At 44.0% G+C, this 19,392-nt stretch overlaps 1 protein-coding gene across 1 annotated transcript in view; it reads left to right on the top strand.

The window, feature by feature from the left end:
* The window catches only part of WWOX (WW domain containing oxidoreductase), a 246,126-nt gene that overhangs the window by 38,160 nt on the left and 188,574 nt on the right, over positions 1–19,392 (top strand). Inside the window, exon 5 of the mRNA XM_087827213.1 lies at positions 6,932–7,038. Coding sequence (XP_087683339.1) covers positions 6,932–7,038 — 107 coding nt within the window. The remainder of the gene's footprint in view (positions 1–6,931; positions 7,039–19,392) is intronic.

Below are 19,392 nucleotides of genomic sequence, written 5' to 3'. Positions count from 1 at the left end.
GTCGATCTAAAAAGAAGGGGTGGGGGTAGGCTTGAATTAGAAAGGCAGTCACATTGACGATGTAGGCTGGAACAGGCTTTTCGCTTCTGCAAGCTCTTTGTGGAATGCAGAAGTTTTTTTTTATTGTAAACAATCTCTTCCTAAGCACTTCTTAATTGACAGGAGTGGAAAATACGTTGGGAGACAGGCTGACCATGGCCCCACTGGTAATTAAGAAAGTAAAAGAAAGGGTTCTCTTTTTGGACAAGAGTGGGAGCAGGACCTTCGTGGCCGCCCCCGTTTGCTCTAAATCAAAGAACCCCATCTTGGGCAGACGACAGAGCAACGGAGGCCGCAGTCCTGAAAGGAAATCCTGGCCCAGCTGTGAAAACAATGAGCCGCTCCGTAATATAATACAAGCGCGCTCGCAGAGTCCACGTCGCGCTCTGCGCTCCTCTTGAAGTGGCTGTAAATTTATCCATCAAAGGAAAAAAAGGCCTAACTTCAGGGTAAATCTTTCCACTTCTGAAAACCAGAAACACTTTGGATCTCTTAGTAGATACTGCTGTGAGTGTGGAATTATAAGGGGTGACGCCGCCGTGTGTGTGTGTGTGTGTGTGTGTACGTGCACATGTGCATGTGTGCCTGTGATTTGTTCGTTACACCGACTTGCTGTCTGAAGACCATAGACTTGGGCTAGACAGCATGTGCCGGGTTTGAAATGATAGAGACATTGTATTCTTTCCCTTATTAATGCCAGGGCGTGAAGGGCACTTCATCCTGTGGAGAGCCTTTAAAAGACATAGTGGTCTCTATGTCCAGTCTGCTGGATTAAAATTTTGTTTTTACTTAGAAGCCTTTGTTTTTGTTTCTTCTGTTTCATCCTGTTCTTTCCCCCTGAGGCTCTGGGCCAAGCGTATAGAAGTGCCATTTACACTTTGTTAAAAAATCCTACATGATACTTCTTTCGCCTTATTGGGGTGGGGGTGGGGCTCTTTACCTTCAGTTTTAATAAAGATAGTCCTCTAATGTTTGGCACTGAAGCCTTTTAGAAATTAAAGAAGAATCCGAGCAAAATCCGTAACGGATACGGTGTTAAGAGCGTCCCATACGAAGTGACTTATTGGTTGGAAGCGTCGAGACAGTTAAATTACCTTGGATGCTTGTAAGTTATTGACCTTGGAGAATGCGGAGAGAAACTGTTACCGCAGATTAGTTATCTACACAGAGGGCTCACCCGCCGAGGGAAAATGTTTGTGAAAGCAAAGGATAGAGTGCTCACTCTGAGCCCCGTGGTGAAATTTTAAATAAGAGAGAAGATAATTTGGTAATGTGTCACAGTCTGGGGACGGATTCCATAAACTAAGCATGTTTATGCAATAAAGTCGCTGAAGAGGCCCAAATTCTTTGCCTTGACCTAATGACACAGAGAAGAAATAGGCACTGGCTGGCTGTTGACAGTGAAGCCCCTACATTTGGACCATTTCTGTCTCCTTCAGAAGGAGACGGAATTGCTTAGTAAGTTTAGTTTAAACTATACAAATGCGAAGAATGTAAACATACCATAAGAGTCCCAAAGAATAGACATTGAATTCTCTAAGTCACATTTAATGGATATAGTTAGCAGGCAGTTGGCCTGGTGGGCAGTGTTCCCAGGTGGTGTTTTCTGCCCTGAAGGAGCTCCGAGTTTGTGCCTTTAACCCCATGTGGGGAGTGGTGATTCGGAGGCTGAATGGGGGGCCACCTGCTTTGAACTCAGACCACACCACCTGGGGATCCTTCTTTTTTGCCCTCTGATCCCCTGTGAGTCCCTTAACCTTTGGGATTGCAGGTGTTCTCATATAGGAAATGATGACATTGACACTTCATGGGGGTTTTGCGAAGTGCGCCTTAGATGAGATAATATATTTCATAAAGCGCCGGGCGTAGTGCCCAACACGTAATAATGCCCCATGTCCTCCAACTTACATTCTTTCAGAGGTCTTCTCTAAAACTAAGGATCCTCAGAAAATGTACTGTGTGGCATAGAAATAGGTTTCTTCCCATTCCCATTTACCTTCATGTCTCTGTATTAACATTTATGAAGGCCTATAAATTACCAACTAGGTATCATTCAGTTTTTTTATTTTTGGTTTCCTTCTGTAACAGGCATACATGTATGTGTTAACACTTGAAATAGCATAGGTGTTCTCTAATGCACAATCAGTCTTCCTTGCCCCTGACCAGCAGCTTTCTTGCCCAAAGTAATCAGCGTTCACGCATATCAAGCACATGCCTTTCCTACCTTTGTGTTTCATTAGTGGGGTCATACCTGCATGCTGTTCTGTACTTTGATATTTTTCTTCTTGACTAATGTAACATGTAGATATTTTCTGGTGTCTCCATCTCACTTCACCTCACCCTTTTAAATTGCAGCACAGTGTTTTGTTCTATTCCTGCTGTGTAATTTATTTAACCTCACTGATGGTGGAATAGCTGGGTCAAGGGCATGTCCACGTGCGATTTGATAGCTAGAGCCCCATCGCCCCCCAAAGATGCTGAGACATTTTGTATTCTGCTCCCCTCTTCTCTCCTGTTCATATATGCAGTTGCCTGGTTCCCCCGTACCCTTTCTGACATGGACGCTGCACAGTTTCGTTGCCCTTACAGGTTCTGTCTTCACTGGGCCTGCCTAGACCCATGCTCATTGTAATCTTTGGGCCTTTTCCTCACTGTGATTCATTTTTTTTTTTTTTTTTAATATATCTTTATTGATTTCAGAGAGAGGAAAGGAGAGTGAGAGAGAGAGAGAAACATCAATGATGAGAGAGTCATTGATCGGCTGCCTCCTGCACGCCCCCGACTGGGGATCGAGCCCGCAACCCGGGCGTGTGCCCTGACTGGGAATCGAACCCTGATCGCCTGGATCCTAGGTCGATGTTCAACCGCTGAGCCACGCCGGCCGGGCCTCACTGTGATTCTTAACACCCTGGAATCTGCCCTGTCCCCGGAAGGCTAGATGAGAGCTTACTCACCCAGCTCAGAGGCAGCAGGAGTAGGCAGCCTGCGGGTCAGCGTCGCCTCCTGAGAGATCCCGGGAAGTCACTTGGAATTTATTATGTAGCTTTACAAAACATTATCCTGCCCACAGCATGTGAATGCCGCCTGGTGATATTTCAAAAAGATATTCCGCGTTGAGCCAACCATTCCCTGCTTCTGTATTCTCATCTCTCGAATCGGTATCTTTCTTTGGTATGTATTTATATTTGAGATCCGTTTATGTTATCAGGGGGATTTAGGAACCCCTTGTTGCTAGCTGTATATTACAGATACATTTAAAAGCAGGGCTGGTTATGACTTATTTTCCCCTGGAGAGACCTGTGTAGTTTCGTAATTTCTCGAGTTGGCAGCTGTGGTTAGTGTTTAGCGAGCACAATTTATAATTCTTTGGAACTGAGAACTATGTAATCGAAATGGTGTGTGAGGTAAATGTGATCATTTGGGTAATTAAAGTGACTACAGAAACAGCACTGTGGATTCTCTGGTTACTGTGCTTGTGGCATTGGCCTTACTCTTGTGGTGAATGTATGTCCGAAACTTCCCCTGAAGTACCCTCGGAGAGTTAGATTTCAGTATCATGGTCAGAGTCATGTCACCGTAATTTCACTTACATTAATCAGATCAGTGTGGAAAGCAGGGTCCTTATACTTTTAGGAGAACGTAGAAGAAACTCGCATCCTTTAAGCTACTGGTTTATTAACACAAAAATTGACCCCAAACTTGAATTGTCCCCAGGTCTAACTCAGGGTGAAAGACATTAAGCTTATCTTCTTGCTGTATATGTGGCAGTGGGTCTCCGGGGAGGGAGATGACTCGTGCTGGAAGATTCTGCAACTTGTTGGTTGGTTCCTAGAGATGCGTTAGTGGTCTGTTCTTGTAGGGGGTGGGGTGCTGGGGGGGAGGGAATCACCATCTCTGTGGCCTTTTAATTGTGTACAGTTACAAGTAACATTTGTCTCCAGTGTTCCACAATTATAAATTAATAATAACAACCCATTAGAAATTGCGGGTGCCGTAAGCCCCAGCTCCTTTGGGCATCTTAATAAAAATGATAATTAAAACCATAATTTACAGTAAATGGGGACACTGCCCAAGTAGATCCACAATATGGAGAAAATTAAAAAACTCAAATGAGAAGAACCTTCCTGGTGTTGGGGAGAGAAATGGCCTTGTTTTCAGCTCCTATTTCAGTGGGGGCCCTGTCAGTAGTTGCTGGGCCTGGGTTCCCAGCCTGATGTTCTTCGTGCCTGAGGACTCGGTGACTATCCCTGTCCATCCAACCTTGCAGTGCGTCTCATTGGGTGTGGCCACTGTCCCACCCCCTGCGCTATAGATACACCACCCCTCTGTCTGGTCTGTATCCCTTGTCTGGGTAAACCAATTGCCAACCTCACCGGTCGCCCAGCTGGCATCCTTGGAGAGCTTGGGTACTCTCTCAAAAGTGGACTCGGGCAGTCCTCAGGCTTTATAGATTTTTGCTTCCCAGATGGTTTTCTAGTTTCCCCTTAGCTGTTCAGCATAAGAGGGCATCTCATCCCCTCCTGGCTGGTCACAAGGCTTCAGTGTCTTCAGCGAGTCTATCTTCTGTGTGACCACCAGAGGCATCTTAAATGGATGAAATAATAATAATAATAATAATAATAATTTGTAGTGCTACTTCCTGCCCAAGTTCTTTCGCATGATGCCTGCCATGTACAAAAGCGCCCCAGGGTTTTAGTTTGGGGCCCAGGGTTTCATCTCCTGTTGCGTTTCCTGTTTCTCACTCACATGGGACCCTCGCCGACCCTTGGCCTTGCTTTGCCACGCACCCTCTCTTTATTGCTTGTCTGGTTCATCTCTGTGTCCTTTGGTCCCAATATAGTTCTTGGTCCAGGGTTCCCGCTACTACGCAGTGACATTTGGGAGATGCAAAGAAGGAGGGTAAAGGAACTTGCACTGTAAATCCAAGCCCCTGCAGATCCCAAGTCGAGTCCTCGCCCTTGTGTTTCTCTGTGCAAAGCCGAGTGCTGCCGCCAGGTCTTCCCAGGCCCAGCTAGTCCTGATCATCTCGTGCTTGGTAGTGTAGGACTCGACGTGGCTTAAATAAAATCTCAAGCAGGTCGACGTGAAACATTCTTTGAGATTTGGCAGTTCAGACGTGAACATTCGGTTTGAGGCTGTTTTGTGGTAAGGCCTGAGCCATTGTCTCTAGCAGGAATCTTCCCCAGATAACGCACATCTGAGCGTCAAAGGCCTTCAGTGGCCTGACAGGTTTGTCAGCAGTGTGGGTGGTTGCCTTGGCCATCAGGACGGTACAAGCCCCATCTCTAGCCTGCAGCAGCAGCAAGGGGGTTTGGGGACCCAGCGTGGTAAGGTTTTTCTGAGAAGTTGGATGTCTACTTTCATATATGTGATCTCCCTGATTTTTTAAATGCTGGCAACTAATTCATATTAGAAAGGAAGGAAGGGAGGGAGGGAGGGAGAGGGAGGGAAACAAAGGTCGGCCAAACAAAACAGGTGCCTGGGCTTGATTTATCCTGTGATCACCATTCTAGAGAATGAAAACTAGTGTAAGATAAACAGATATTTAATATTTTTGGTATGTTTTACCTTTTATGGTACTTTAAAGTCTGTATACAGAGCTTAAAGCCCAAGACAGAGATATGAAGCCTCCATGACCTCTTCATTTTCCCGATCAGATCATCTGGAACAAGTGTAGGAAAACTGATGCTACCGTTGTTTTAAAATGTGTTCCCTTATTTTCTTTGTACTATTACCTTTAAATATTCTTCCGAACACACTCTTGCCACCTCTGTGCAGTTAAGCTGATTCAATTTAAGCATTGTCATAAAGTTAATTTTTTATAAGATGAACCAGGTTATTAAATTTAGTAAACCATTGCCTTCAATATTTTGCACAAACTTTGGCACTGTGCAGAATTGGCTTAGCATTACTACATTTAGCTAATTAAACTGGTCATAGCCGTGGTCTTACGGGAGTGAGGGATGCTCTTCTCCTGCACTTTTCCAGGACTTTCGCAGTAGGTAGCATTATTAAACTTTTTTTTTTTTTTTTACAAAACTCCACACTCTAGAGATATGGTTCACTATAAAAATGTTATGGTCCTTCCTGTTAAGCCATCATCTTTTGAAATATCCATGCTTTGTTTCTGTTCCAAAGGCAGTTGTAAAGCATGAGGAAACGGAGTTGTCTGTTGCAGCTTTTAAGAGTAGACTAGCAACGTGTAAGGCGTTGCTCAGATAAGGAAGATGGAAGAGCCACACTGTAATTTCCCACAACACGGGGACAGATGGCCCAGCCATAACCACAGTCAGGAATTATCTAAGGGAGACCAGGTGCAAACTTATGCCCGCAGCCCATTGCTGCCAACATGTCAGATGTGTTCTTTCTGGTAATAAAAAGTCCTTTGCTAGAGGTTATTTTGTCAATAACAGGTTTGTTTTGGGGGGAAAATATATATATATATATATATATATTATATATATATATATATAATATATATATATTTTTTAAGCCTTGCCTGAGGATATGTTTTTATTGATTTGAGAGAGAGAGAAACATCAATCAGTTGCCTTCCGTAGGTGCCCCAACCAGTGATCAAACCCACATTCTAGGTATGTGCCTTGACTGAGAGTCAAACCTGCAGCCTTTCGGTGTCTTTGCTGCGGGGACTGTCCTGGGCATTGCAGGATATGTGGCATCCCTGGCCTTTATCCACTAGATACCTGTTGAATGCCATCCCCACCTGTGGCCACTGAAAATGTCTCTAGACATTTGCAACTGTCTCCTAGGGGGCAAAATTGCCTCTGGTTGAGAACCACTAAGGTAATGTGTGGTGCTCGTAAAGGCCATTCATCATGACTCAGCATTTTGCATTTGTGATTTCTAATATTGACTTTCCTTTAAACCATAGGGTTTGAAACCGCCAAGTCTTTCGCCCTCCATGGTGCTCATGTGATCCTGGCCTGTAGGAATATGACCAGAGCCAATGAAGCCATGTCACGCATTTTAGGAGAATGGGTAAGCAAGCACTTGACTGTTTTTTAATTGTCAAATACACACGCTGGGATAAACACGTGGAGGTTTTAGTATAGTGCATAAAGTTTATTGCTCTTGGAATAATGTTTTCTTTACTTTTAAAGCCATGTTCACTTTGTTTACTTTACGAATGAAAAGTACAGGCAAGCCCGTTATCCACACATTTGTTTATAGCTCATTGTCAGTGTCATCTGCTCTATAGTCAGAAGTTGAGAAATGTTCACTCATTTAGTTCATTTATTAAGAAAAATAAAATGTGGTTAATGCCCCTGAGTACAACTAGTTATGCTTATGGTTTTTAGGTTTTGGGAGAAGCAGACTTTAACCCTGTCTCTGTTTCCCGTATTGATTTTTCTCTCTGTGTAGATATATCTGTGCACAAATGTTCATCGAGGGCTTGCAGTGCTCTTGGGTCTAAGGATGTAGCATCAAACAAAACACAATCCCTACACTTATGGGCTTACCATCTGGGCAGGAGAAACAGACCATGAGGCCAGGTCGTTATAAATACAGTGAAAGGTAATAAAGCAGCATGAGGGTGAGGAGGGACAGCGTGGGCTCTTTCAGATTAGGTGGTCAGCAGAGACCCCCCCTAAAGGTGTGACATTCGATCCGAGACCTGAATGCAGTAAAGAAGTAGCCTCTGCCAGTGTCCGGGGAAATACTTCTTAAGCAATGGGAGCAGCACGTGCCAAGGCACAGAGATAGGAACAAACCTGGAGGATTCAAGGATCACAGGGAGGCTAGTGGGTTGGAGCCAAGTGGAAGGGGGAGAGGTTGCAGAGATGCTCTGAGGTGTCGCGAGGGGCCTCAGAGGCAAAGGTGAGGGAGACCTTTGAGGGTCTGAGCCAAGAGTGACAGTCTGAGTCATCTTTTAACATGGCCGCTGGGCTTCGGTGTGAAGGACAGACGGCGTTCATTTATTCAGTTGTCATTTATTTACATATTCACGTAGTGTACCATCATCATAGGTCCTGGGGCCTACTCTTAAGGAAAAACAAGATGACCACTGTCTTTGTAGAACTTTTAGCTTACAGCGGAAGGCAGCTTTAACCAAATACATAGAAACGTCAGTATAAACTTGACATAATGGTAAGCGGTACTGTGAAGTATGGGGTGCTCCATACTTATGGGGAGAATAATGCCAGGGAGGTGGGGGCATTCGGAGTCCCTGAGAAGGAAGCGGCTGAGCTGAGATCTCAAGGAAGACTAGGGGGAAGGTGGGAGGAAGGTCAGACTGGACAGAGGGAATGGGGGGACGAGGGGGGCGAGGGGGAGGAGGAGATGACAGTTACGAGGCTGGGAGTGGAGCGTGACGGGGGCTGCATCATCCTTGCCAGGACGGTCTTCATTTTCTGAATACCATGGGAGATTTCTTGCCATCTGAAGAAATAGACCATGGTTTGTTTAAGAGAACGTCTGGGGCCCTGGACTGAAAATTTAGGAAAGTCAAGAAAAGGAAGATTTGCTTCTGCATTTTCAAGCAGAATTTCAAATTCAGTATATTTCAAATGAACCCTTGGCCTAATCTCACCAGATTCATTATTTGGGGTTTAATTAAAAATCCCAAACAGGGCCCATTATTTTCTGATTATCTTAGTATCTTTCTAGCTCCAAAGTTAAACAAGTAAATAACCTCTATTAGGTGGTATAATAGTAATTTTTAGAATTATATAAAGAGAATAAATGGTAATATATGCATATGGTTTGCATCTTCATACAAAACGAGAAGGTATTAAATAAAAAGTAAAAGTCCCTCCCGGTCCTTCTTCGGAATGTAAATATTATTAACCATTTCTTGTGCAGTCTTCCAGAAAAAGGTTGCCTATACTTGCAAACACACACACGATGTACTTCGCTTTTTATTTTTTTTACTTAATACTATAAATCTTTTATTGTCTTCCTCATATACATCTACCTCATTGTTTTTAACTGCTGTATAATACTCCATCGTCTGCTTATGCTGTCATTTATTTAACTAGTCTCCCTTTTTGGAGGACTTTTGGGTTGTTTTCATGGATTTGCTATTCCAGGTGATGCTGTCTGAAAGTTCAGTCTCTCTTGTATTTTTATTCAAAATTGGGTCTGAACTATGATGCAGTGAGCATTCTTGATATATACTTGAGTGAGTACACCCGTCGGGCAGATTCTTAGTAGCGGACCCACTGGTTCAGAGTTTCTAAAAGTTTGGTAGCAGTTTCCCAGTGTGTCAGCTAGTGTTGCTGTGCCAGGTTCTATCCACACCGTCACTGTAAAAGAGCACCACCACCAGAGAGTGTCAAACCTGTGAAACTTTACCCACTGATGTCATATTTAAACTAGAAAAATCAAATCGAGGGGCCCTAGTGATACTGTAATAACCATATTATATGATAATATTAATGTTTAAAGCAGTCTTGGAAGATAATGTTAAAACACAGTTCACGCATTTTAAAAACTGTGTTCCTTTTTCCTTCTACATGAGAACAGAGTCATCTGTTATCGATCCCGTTATAACTATTGTTTGATGCTCAGAAGCAGAAATTCCTGGATTTGTCCTAATCAACTGTGGGACTTTGGCAGGTCTCTCAGCCTATTTGGTGCCTCAGTTTCCTCATCTCTAATGAAGAAGGTTGATCTCAAAGACCCACCCCATTTAGTTTTCTTTCTTGCATTTTAGGCCATAATTGGGTACCTGCGAATCAGTTTCTGAGGACAGAATGTATCCTTGCATAGTTTCATTCTACCGTGTAGTAACCTGAGGTCGACCAGCAAACAGCACTCCCAGAAAGAATTACCCCAGAGTATTCACTGTCAGAGACGTGAGCAAAGGAAATGGGAGCGAAAACAAAACTAATACTCACGTGGTGGAAACGTTTCAATCAAATTTTGTAGGTTGTAGACGGAAGAAACTCAACCCTTTTACCGCCTCTCTCATCGGTTTGCTTGTTCCCTGTGAATCCCATTGTACCGTGCTCCCCATCGCCCCTGAGTTGTGGGGTGGAAGCTCAGATTCAGCACCAAAAGCTGTCATTACCCTTTCATAGCGTTCACTAGTCACACAGCACTGAGTGCCTGAGAACCTCCCTTGGCAGTCTGTGCTGAGCTGGGATTTCAGGCTCTCCCCTCACTCCCCACCCTCCATATGTGCTGGTCCTGTTTCCTTCAGGCCCTTCCTTACCTCATTTCTATGAAGGGATTATACCTGTTACGTCGTTAAATACCACCTTCTTGTGTTTCTCAAGGTCAGTTGGATCTCCTCCAGTTTCCCAGCTGCTAGCCAGCTTGAACGCATTCACACTTTATCTGGAATGAATCCTATCAGTATCGGAACTGGGACTGCACTGCAACATATTGGTACCTCCCAGGAGATTCTCAAAATGATCTAGATTTTTTTTGTTTTGCACAAAAGCCCATTCAGAAGTCTTTAGCTCAGACCATTTAGCTCAGCTTTGGCTCGCACCTGCCGAGGCTCCAGGGGCATCTCAGCTCGGCTCAGGAACGGAGTTCACGCTTCCTTCCCCAGCTTGTTCTCCCCTGCCTGGCCTTTCCCTTCCTGCCTCCCTTCTCTGTACACTCCCAGAATCGCTGTGTTCCAGAACACTCCTGTCTCCCTCCCAGCCCCTGGAATGTTACTCTCACACCCTCCTTGGGGCACCCAAGAACCACATTTTATTGGGTCTCTGTCATGTGCTGTGTCCCGGGCAAGTCACTCTATATCCTTACTCAGGAGATGCAAAAGCCTGGTTTTATCCATTGTATAGCAGCGCCAGTGGGGGGCTCGGAAGGGTGAAGGGACTTGCCCAGAGTCACACAGCTAGGGAACACAGCTCCTGGCATGTCCATCTGTCCTCCGAACCCAGGGTCCATTTACTCCACCCCATGGTCTGGCTTTTCTACCAACATACATATTTATTACCTTTCAGGCTTTGCTTCCAAATTGCTAGATGCTGTTTGAGTGATTAATTTCAGGATTAATCTTATTTCTCAGACAAAGCTACTCTGACATACCTTATTGTCCCAAGCAATCCCTTTTCATTGAAAATGTGCTTTATAGTGTTCTCAAACCATTCTTGGGGCAATCCAGCTATTTAGTAAAATGTGACTCAAGTGGAAACACATTCCATATGGAATTATATTAAGAGCCTATATATAATTACTGCTACTAATAATGATTTCATGGGAAAAGGCCCTCCTGCTGAGATGTTTTGGATGCTCCAAAGTTGGAAATAGAAGAAGAATTGAAAACAATTAAAATTGGATAACATGGACACTGCAGAAGTAAACCACCCTCTTAAAAGGCCCATCCGTTTAACATAATTAAAAAAGGAGGGAGATGGGCCCATCAGCCCCCAATCGTATTTAAATGCAGCATCTCTGGAAGTGGGGTTCCTGCCCCTGTGTTATGTGGCCCGCCCTCCGAGATACTGCCTACCTCATTCAGATCCTTACCTGACTTACAGACTAGTGTCCCTCACCTCTAAGACAAGCGCCTGGTATTTTTTTCATTATTCCAAGGAGTCCATAAAGCTGGCCGAGTTTGACATTTGTAGTTTACCTTCCCATTTTCAGGATGGAGTGGATTCTGTTTTATTTAGCAGCACTGTGTGTATGTTAGCATTTCATGTGACTTTTCTAAGCCTGGGACACTGATAGGTGTGTCTGAATCCCTGCAGTGCTGTGGTGTTTGGAATCCTTTACTCAATTAGTATTTATCGGAGTGGGGCTTTGCCGTTGTTTTAAATGGATTTCTGGCATGTCCCACTCTCCATGCAGAGAACTAGGATCTCTAAGGGACATTGTATATAAAGACTGATAAGGTATTAAAATGTACTTTATAAGCAGTCACAGCAAGACCCATGTCCCAATGTAGGGCTCCTGAAAGGCCTCAATGGGGCTCCCACTTCCTCCTTTCGCTCACCTTATTACAGTTTCTAAATTTTAGATTCCTAAAGCCCGGGGTCTAAAACTTCTGGTCCTGGGAAGGAATGGGGTTGAACAGAGCTGGAGCAGACGGGTTGTGTGCAGGAGGAAAAGGCTGGGGTGGAGGGGGCATCAAATGGGGGGGGAGGGGTTGTTTTGAGTTCCCAGCCTGCCTCACTTGTGCCAGGCCCTTTTGCTAGATCTGCTTGACATGTAAAGAGCCATACAAGAAGTGTGAGAGAGCTCACCTGTGTGGCTGCCCATTTGTGAAACACGGAGACCAGTGAATGTTCGGAAGCTCTAGCATCTACTGGGGATTGAGATAACCACATGTGTTTGGTGGAAGTGGACTGGTGTGGCAAGAGGGGCTGGTGGCCCTTCCTTAAAATTTTATGAGACCCACTCCTAATTCCCTAGAATAAGTCTTGGACCCATTCCTCCCTGATAAGAGTATGTTGAATTTGGTGAGAAAGTTTGGTCCCTGAGAAAGACTTCGAGCCCAGTCTTTTCTGACCTGTCTTTTTATTTGGCCTAGACTTCAAGTCATGCTAGACACTGGTCGGGGTGACATACCTTTGGCCAGGGCAGTGCAGCAGAGGTCTAGCTCAGCTGTTCCTGTTCTCTTGTGGGTGTCCAACTGAGAGTGCCAGGAACTGTGCAGAAGGCAGGCTGGGTGGTCTTCAAGACGCCTACTGGGCAGATGTCCCTTGTGGAGGGCAAATCCTCTCCAGTTGATAACAACTGCTATAAAATGTGCTGCATTAAAATGGCAAAGATTAGAATCTGATACAACCTATGACCTTGAGCAAGTTTCTTAACTTCTCTAAATTTTAGTTCCTTCATTTGTAAAATTCAAATACTAATATGTATGCCAGAGATATAGGTGACTGCATATTAAATGCATTGACTGTATGTGTGTTTAACACATTGCTGGGAATAGATTAAGTGTTCAACTAAGTGTTCAATTAAATAGCTGCTACTATTACTAACAACAATAATAATAATAGTTTCTTATTCATACATGAGAGTACAGAGTGATGCTTACTTTTCTTAACTCTCCGAGTAGTTGAAAGAGGAACTGTAAGGAGGATGTTTATCAGCGTGATTCCAATGGAATTGCAATGAATTATTTTTCTGTCTTCATCTGTCTGGACTCCTACATTTTAATAGATGTGTATTTAGTTTGTTGATTAGTATTTTCCAGTGGAGCTCATATTAGCACTCAACTGTCATTTGAAAAGCCATCTTAATTATTTATGTGATTGCTTTTTCTTTTGTATTTACAAAGAAATACACTTTGCATATATTTAAGAAAGATGATTAAGGGATCAGTCATCAGGAACAGCAAGCAACGGTTTATATCAAAATGGTTATTGAGAAAGCAGGGAGATGAGGGGTAAAGAGAAAAGATTTATTAGTCAGTGGTAATGGAATATACATGTGTGAGGGAGAGCACATGCTCTGTTGATTGTAGCCACAGAGTTGGATGCCGGAGAGACTGAAGCGCTGTAATTATTCTAGTTGTCAATATAGTTGATACGGGGTTTATTTATCTAGTTGGAGTGAAGGCATGTGGAAAGCTGACAGTATTATGTCATATTGCGGCTTTGTTGATTAACTTTGGGAATAACAATTTCAATATTATTTTCAGCTCTGGGATGCTAGGTACCAACCAATGCATTAGGCATATGGGTTCGACACTGCTGTGTTTTTAGCAGATACGAACCCCCTTGTGTTTTCATGACATCATCTTAAGGAGTGATGGGCTAGGACGTTGAGTAATACATTTCTTGTACTTTTAAGATCAACTGGTGAAACCCAGCTAATTGTAGGCTCCCTCAAATCCCCTCAGTGGCTTTGTGACCTAGGATAGCTTTGATGTTGCGGGAATTTCCCCCAATCTCCTTTGATAGTAAGAGCTTGAATCCCATAATTTGCCTTTTCAGATGGAAGGCCTTAGGTGTGATGCCTATTTATGTGATGCCTGTATGTTGGAGGAGGCATGCAGCATGTGTTGTGGGTAATTTACAGGCCTTATGCCCGTCTAAGCTGGTAACTTGTCTTGGAAAAGATCATCACTATTCAACACATCACAAGTTATAGGGCTTGTCCCCATTGTTTTGAATAATCTTTAGATAAACAAAAATACAAAAACTATTAATATTACTAAAAGCTGTAGATTATTGGGAAAAGTTCATCCTAAATCAGCTGCTAGATTTGTTCCTCATTTCTTTGCTTTAAAAATTGTTTTTATGCATAATATTGGATTTTCAATAAATAAAGCATGATATCAACAAGTCTGCGAACCAGCAAGAACTGTATAAACCACTTGCTTAAATCAATAGTTCATATACATACAGACAAAGGTAAAGACAAACATCTAGAATTCTCCCTTGGGACATTTTTATTTACAAAATGCCATATTATTATGGTCACTGGTGGGTGGAGGTGGGTATTTGTAGTTCTATTTGTACTAGGTACTATGCTGAGCATTTAGCCATGAAATATTTATATTATGTTTTAAACTCATTTTGCAGAGAAAGCATTGGGGCAAGAAGAGGGAGAAAGGCTTGCTCACGGAGCTGGGAGCAATGTGGTTCATCCAGGATTTGAAGCCATATTTTCCCAACCTCAAAGCCATCTTGTTACTCAGGTGTAGTGTTTCAGAAGACTGGCCCCTCTTTTTCAAGGACTTAGCCCAGGATTGCATTCACAGAGATTTGCATGTTTACATACGGATGTTTCTCTGTTCATGCTCTGAGGATACCTGTGGTTCCCTAGGAAAGAGCTTCCCTGGTGGCTTTCTGTAACCTGAGCGAGTTGATGAAACACATCGGAGGAAGCTCTTCCCTCCCCAGACTTCCATTTCAAGTGGTGTATAGTGTGTTTACTGTTCTACTTAAGTTGGCTATTGACCTTTCTTGTCACAGGCCCAGGAAAGATTCTTTATCAGATAAATTATTCATCCCCCTTGTAGACATAATTGGTTGATAAAATATTCTGAGTTTTCTCTGTCTCCAGAATGCCTAAAACGTGTGCTTAGTACTTACCCTCTAAGTTTTCCATTTTTATTTCTCATTGCAGAAATTTCTCTTCGACCTAATCTTGAGTGTTAGTCATTGTTCTTTGATCACTGTCTCTGTGTGTTCCTTTTTTTTTTTCTGGCCACTGTTCTGAGTCTTGAACGGTATCTTTCAAACTTTATATTCACTGTAACCTTTGTGTAACGAGGGTTGTGATTAACCGCAGAGTTTGAGAGTGAAAGTCAAGCCTAGGTGGCCAGCTCCAAACCATCACTCCCAATCATGTGAAATCCAAAGCAGATGCATCCTTTCATTGCGGTCCCCTGAGTTCTTATTAAGCAGTTTTGACATAGTTTGAAGAGACGGATTTCATCTTCAGATGGTGTTCAGCCAATGGCTGAAAGACCTACTTCTGGCCACTAGGCATTTAGGCTCTGTTATTTAAGAGGGAAAAATATGCTAGAGACTGTTTTTCATATTTATTATGGGGCATTTACAGAGAATCTCACACGTAGCAGGTGTTAGATTAAACAGAGAGGAGAAACACTCTTTGTGCCAATAAAACCTCATACATAAGGACAAATAGAGATACAGCTGCATGCGAGGCAGCCGGTCTCAGAACAGGGCAGCACACACTGCAGTTGGTTAAGGTTTATTTTAAGCAAATGTCTAAAATAGACAATTTTTTCATTTATAGGGAGGCAGCCCAGTGGAGTCGAGGTAGCACGAGCTTTGGAGTCAGGCAGACGTGGGATTGAATCCTGGTTCCCACATGTGCTCCCTGCGTACCCCTGGACAAATTGAGTCATTGCTTTAAACCTTAGTTTATTTATCTGCAGAACAGTGCTAATAATGTCTCTAAGGGTCATCATAAGGATGGAGTGAAGTAACACACATGCTTCCTTGTACAGAAGCTGGCACTTAGTGAAGACACAGAAAACAACTGCTTCAGGAGAGGCCGTGTTGTTCAGCACAGAACCCAGAGGTGGACTCTCAGAAATCTTCCTGGAAAATGTTTCTTCCTCTCCCTCCTCCCCCCCCCCTTCTCTTCCTCCCCCTTCCCTTCCCTCCCTCCTTTTTCCAGTGATCAGAGTTACTAAACTAGAAAGTAGCCAAGCCTCTTTTCATCTTCCCATCAGTGTATCAGTTGGTGTTGAGATGAGCTGAGGTAAGGAGCAGGGGGCTCCTCCCATTGCTGTGGGGCAGAGAGGTGACTGTCCACGTCCCCGGTGCCCATGTCCTGATGTGGAACTGGCTGGTCTTTCACAGAGGCTGGGGTTAGTGCAGGAGAGACGTGGAACTGGCAGAACTAACTCTGTGTCCCGAGGGGCTCACCTGGAACTAGTCCCTGCCTCTTAGTCAACTGGGGGGATGCCGATGTAGCTAGATTTTGAAGACCCTGAGAAAAGAAAGCCTTAGGAGTGGCTGAGCGGTGTTTAAAGCCTGCCACAGTTTTTTTTGATACTCCTCCCTTTACGAAGGGGAGCCTAATCTTCTCCTTGAATGTGGGCTGGACTTAGTGGCATCCTTCATGAAAAAATGTGGCAGAAGTGGTGGAGGGAAGGTCATAACAGGAATGTCCTTCCTCCTTTCTCACTGTCGTGGATCACTCACTCGGCGGAAGCCAGCTGCCGTGTTGGGAGGACTCTCAGACATCCCTCATGTGGAGAGGCCCCATGACAAGGGACTGAGGCCTCCAGCCAGAAGCCTGGTGCATGAGCCCTCTAGGAATCTTCCAGCCTAGTCAGGCCTGCAGCTGACAGCGACGGCATCCTCATGAGAGATCTCAAGTCAGAACGACTCAGAATTCCTGACCTGTAGACACTTGGTGAGATCCGAAATGCTGACTGTGTAAGCCACTACACCTGGGGGATCTTTGTTACATAGCCATGGGTAACAAACACATGGGTCACGGCCTCATGGGGAGAAGGGTCTCTGAGAGAAACTGGACAGTAAGTTAAAAGAACACTCACCCAGTGATCACCCAGTAAATGCAAGGAGTCTTAAGTTCTTAGGGTTGCATTGGCCACCTAGATCCCCTTGTCTGGCCTCTTTCCAGTATGCAGAGCACTTAAACAACATTCTTGGACAGAGATTATCTGACTTCGGCTTAAACTTTTCCAGTGATGGGTAAGCGCCTCCCTCCCAAGGCAGCCCATCCTATTTCCACACACCTCTTCATTAGAAAGTTCCCCCTTATATTGAAGGCAGAATCTTCTTCTGAGCATCTCTTCCCCACCTACCCTGGTTCTGACCTCTACGTTCCTCTGGGCCACCTCCTCATCAGAACCCAACTAATACCTCTCTCAAATTCCCCAAATAGCATGGCTGGGCGTGGCTCAGCGATTGAGCTTTGACCTAGGATCCAGGCGATCAGGGTTCGATTACCAGTCAGGGCACATGCCCGGGTTATAGACTCGATCCCCAGTTGGGGGCATGCAGGAGGCAGCCGATCAATGACTCTCATCATTGGTGTTTCTCTCTCTCTCCCTCTCCTTTCCTCTCTCTGAAATCAATAAAGATATATTAAAAAAAAAAAAAATTCCCCAAATAATGAATCCAGTGTCATGGAAGACATCAGATTGCTAAAAGTTGGCAGTGAGGCTGGCCTTCCCATTTCTTTGCACCCTCTGCTCCTCTTTTATTATTGGAGTTTGGGATGCACTTGGTAAGGTGTGGCAGCTGGGGAAAACACCGTTTGCTTCGGTATCCTTCGGCAGGCCAGAGATTCAGAGCCCCTGTCTGACCTGCCTTCCCTGGAGTCAGTGAATCCGTGCGAATGATTCCTTTTAAGTGACTGAAGAACATGGCATTTATCTACCTTGCCATTGTCAGGTTCTCATTGTTCTAACTACAGTGTGAGCTATATACTGGGTAGCTGGGAGAAACTTCAGTGCATCTTTGTAATGGCTTTGTTGTTGTTTATTGAGAGGGACTAATTAACTTTGATTATTGCGCTAATATTATGGCACTTTGACAGCCCTTCAGATTTACAACGCTGGGAAAATAAACAAATGAAATGCAGGTGCTGGAGCAGAAAGAATAAGTTATTACTGAACTTTAATTACTTGGAATGTGTAGCCAGGAGAGAATTAGTTGATGAATTACAGGATGCTTAAAATCTACACCGAATTGTAAGCAATATGAAGACACAAAAGAAAAGGGGGGGGGGTATTCTGGGAGGGTGCTATCTTTTAAGGCAGGAAAGGATAGGACACCTCTGTAATGGTCTCAGTAGTGTCCCTTGATTGATCCCTGTGACATAAATGAGGAGAAAGACTAGGAAGTCTGAGCAATGTACTTAGGAGCCATTATCCCAGTAATCCAAGGAGACTACACCTGACTGACTTGCCTGCTGGACCCCATACAAAAGGGGTCAGGCCTGGCGTCTGATGGGCCAGATTTGAGCCTCACACTGGCCTTAGTCCCTTCAGTTCTGGGTTGTCTGCTGTTAGCTTTTTTCCTTTTCAGAGGCTACTGTTTTCATTCCCACAAAAGCTCTGCCAGCCTCCAGCCCAAGATTGTCTCTATATCTCAGACAGTTGCAAGTGTAACTGAGACTCCAGATCTTTTGTGGCCAAGCAGGCCCTTCCTTCCATATCATTTATCCACCACCTGGAACCTTCTGGATCCCCCTCTCTTGTGATGATGGGTATTTGAGGAATAGGGATGCGTTTCAGAGTTAGACCCAGCCAGACCCTTTCACAATGTGAATGTGAATCTACCAAGAATGCCACTTAGAAATAAGTACGTAGCAGTCATTCTGAATTGTTTTCTGTTTGGGATGGTTCATGGCTTGCCTGATGTATAAATGTGGGTAACAGAGCTGGTTAAATTCTTGTTTTCAGCTCTGGGTAAATTTGCATTATCGGTGGAAATTCTGGGGTACTTGGCAGTGGTGTTAGTGGTCACGGTCATATTGCAGGCTCGAGCCACTGTTGATGGCATTCTTGCAGACCTGCCAGCACAGATGGTTTTGGGGAGACCTCAAAGAAAAGTAGATATAATTCTACATTACTTTAAAGTACATGTTGAGCCCTCCCAGTTTGGCTCAGTTGGTTGAGCATCGCCCCATGCACCAGGAGGTCATTGGTTCAGTTCCCGGTTGGGGCACATGCCCAGTTTGTGGGCTCGGTCCCCAGTGGGGGTGTGTGCAGGAGGTAGGCAGTAGATCCCTGTTTCTATCTCTCTCCTCCTCCTTCTCCCTTCCTCTCTCTGAAATCAATAAAACATATTAAAAAAATAATTTAAAGTATATGTTGAAAATAAAATTCTTTTTAGTCATATATAACCCATTGGGTTTTGCAGAACTCATTTATTTATTTATTTTTAAATTTATCTTTATTGTTGAAAGTATTACAGATGGCCCCTTTTATTTCCTCCATTGATCCCCTCCACCCTGTGTCCGCCC

Source organism: Miniopterus natalensis, chromosome 18 (assembly GCF_054644295.1).
Source record: "Miniopterus natalensis isolate mMinNat1 chromosome 18, mMinNat1.hap1, whole genome shotgun sequence".
NCBI classification, from domain to species: domain Eukaryota; kingdom Metazoa; phylum Chordata; class Mammalia; order Chiroptera; family Miniopteridae; genus Miniopterus; species Miniopterus natalensis.
The sequence above is the reverse complement of the archived record's forward strand: the minus strand, read 5'-3'. Positions and strand labels throughout refer to the sequence as shown.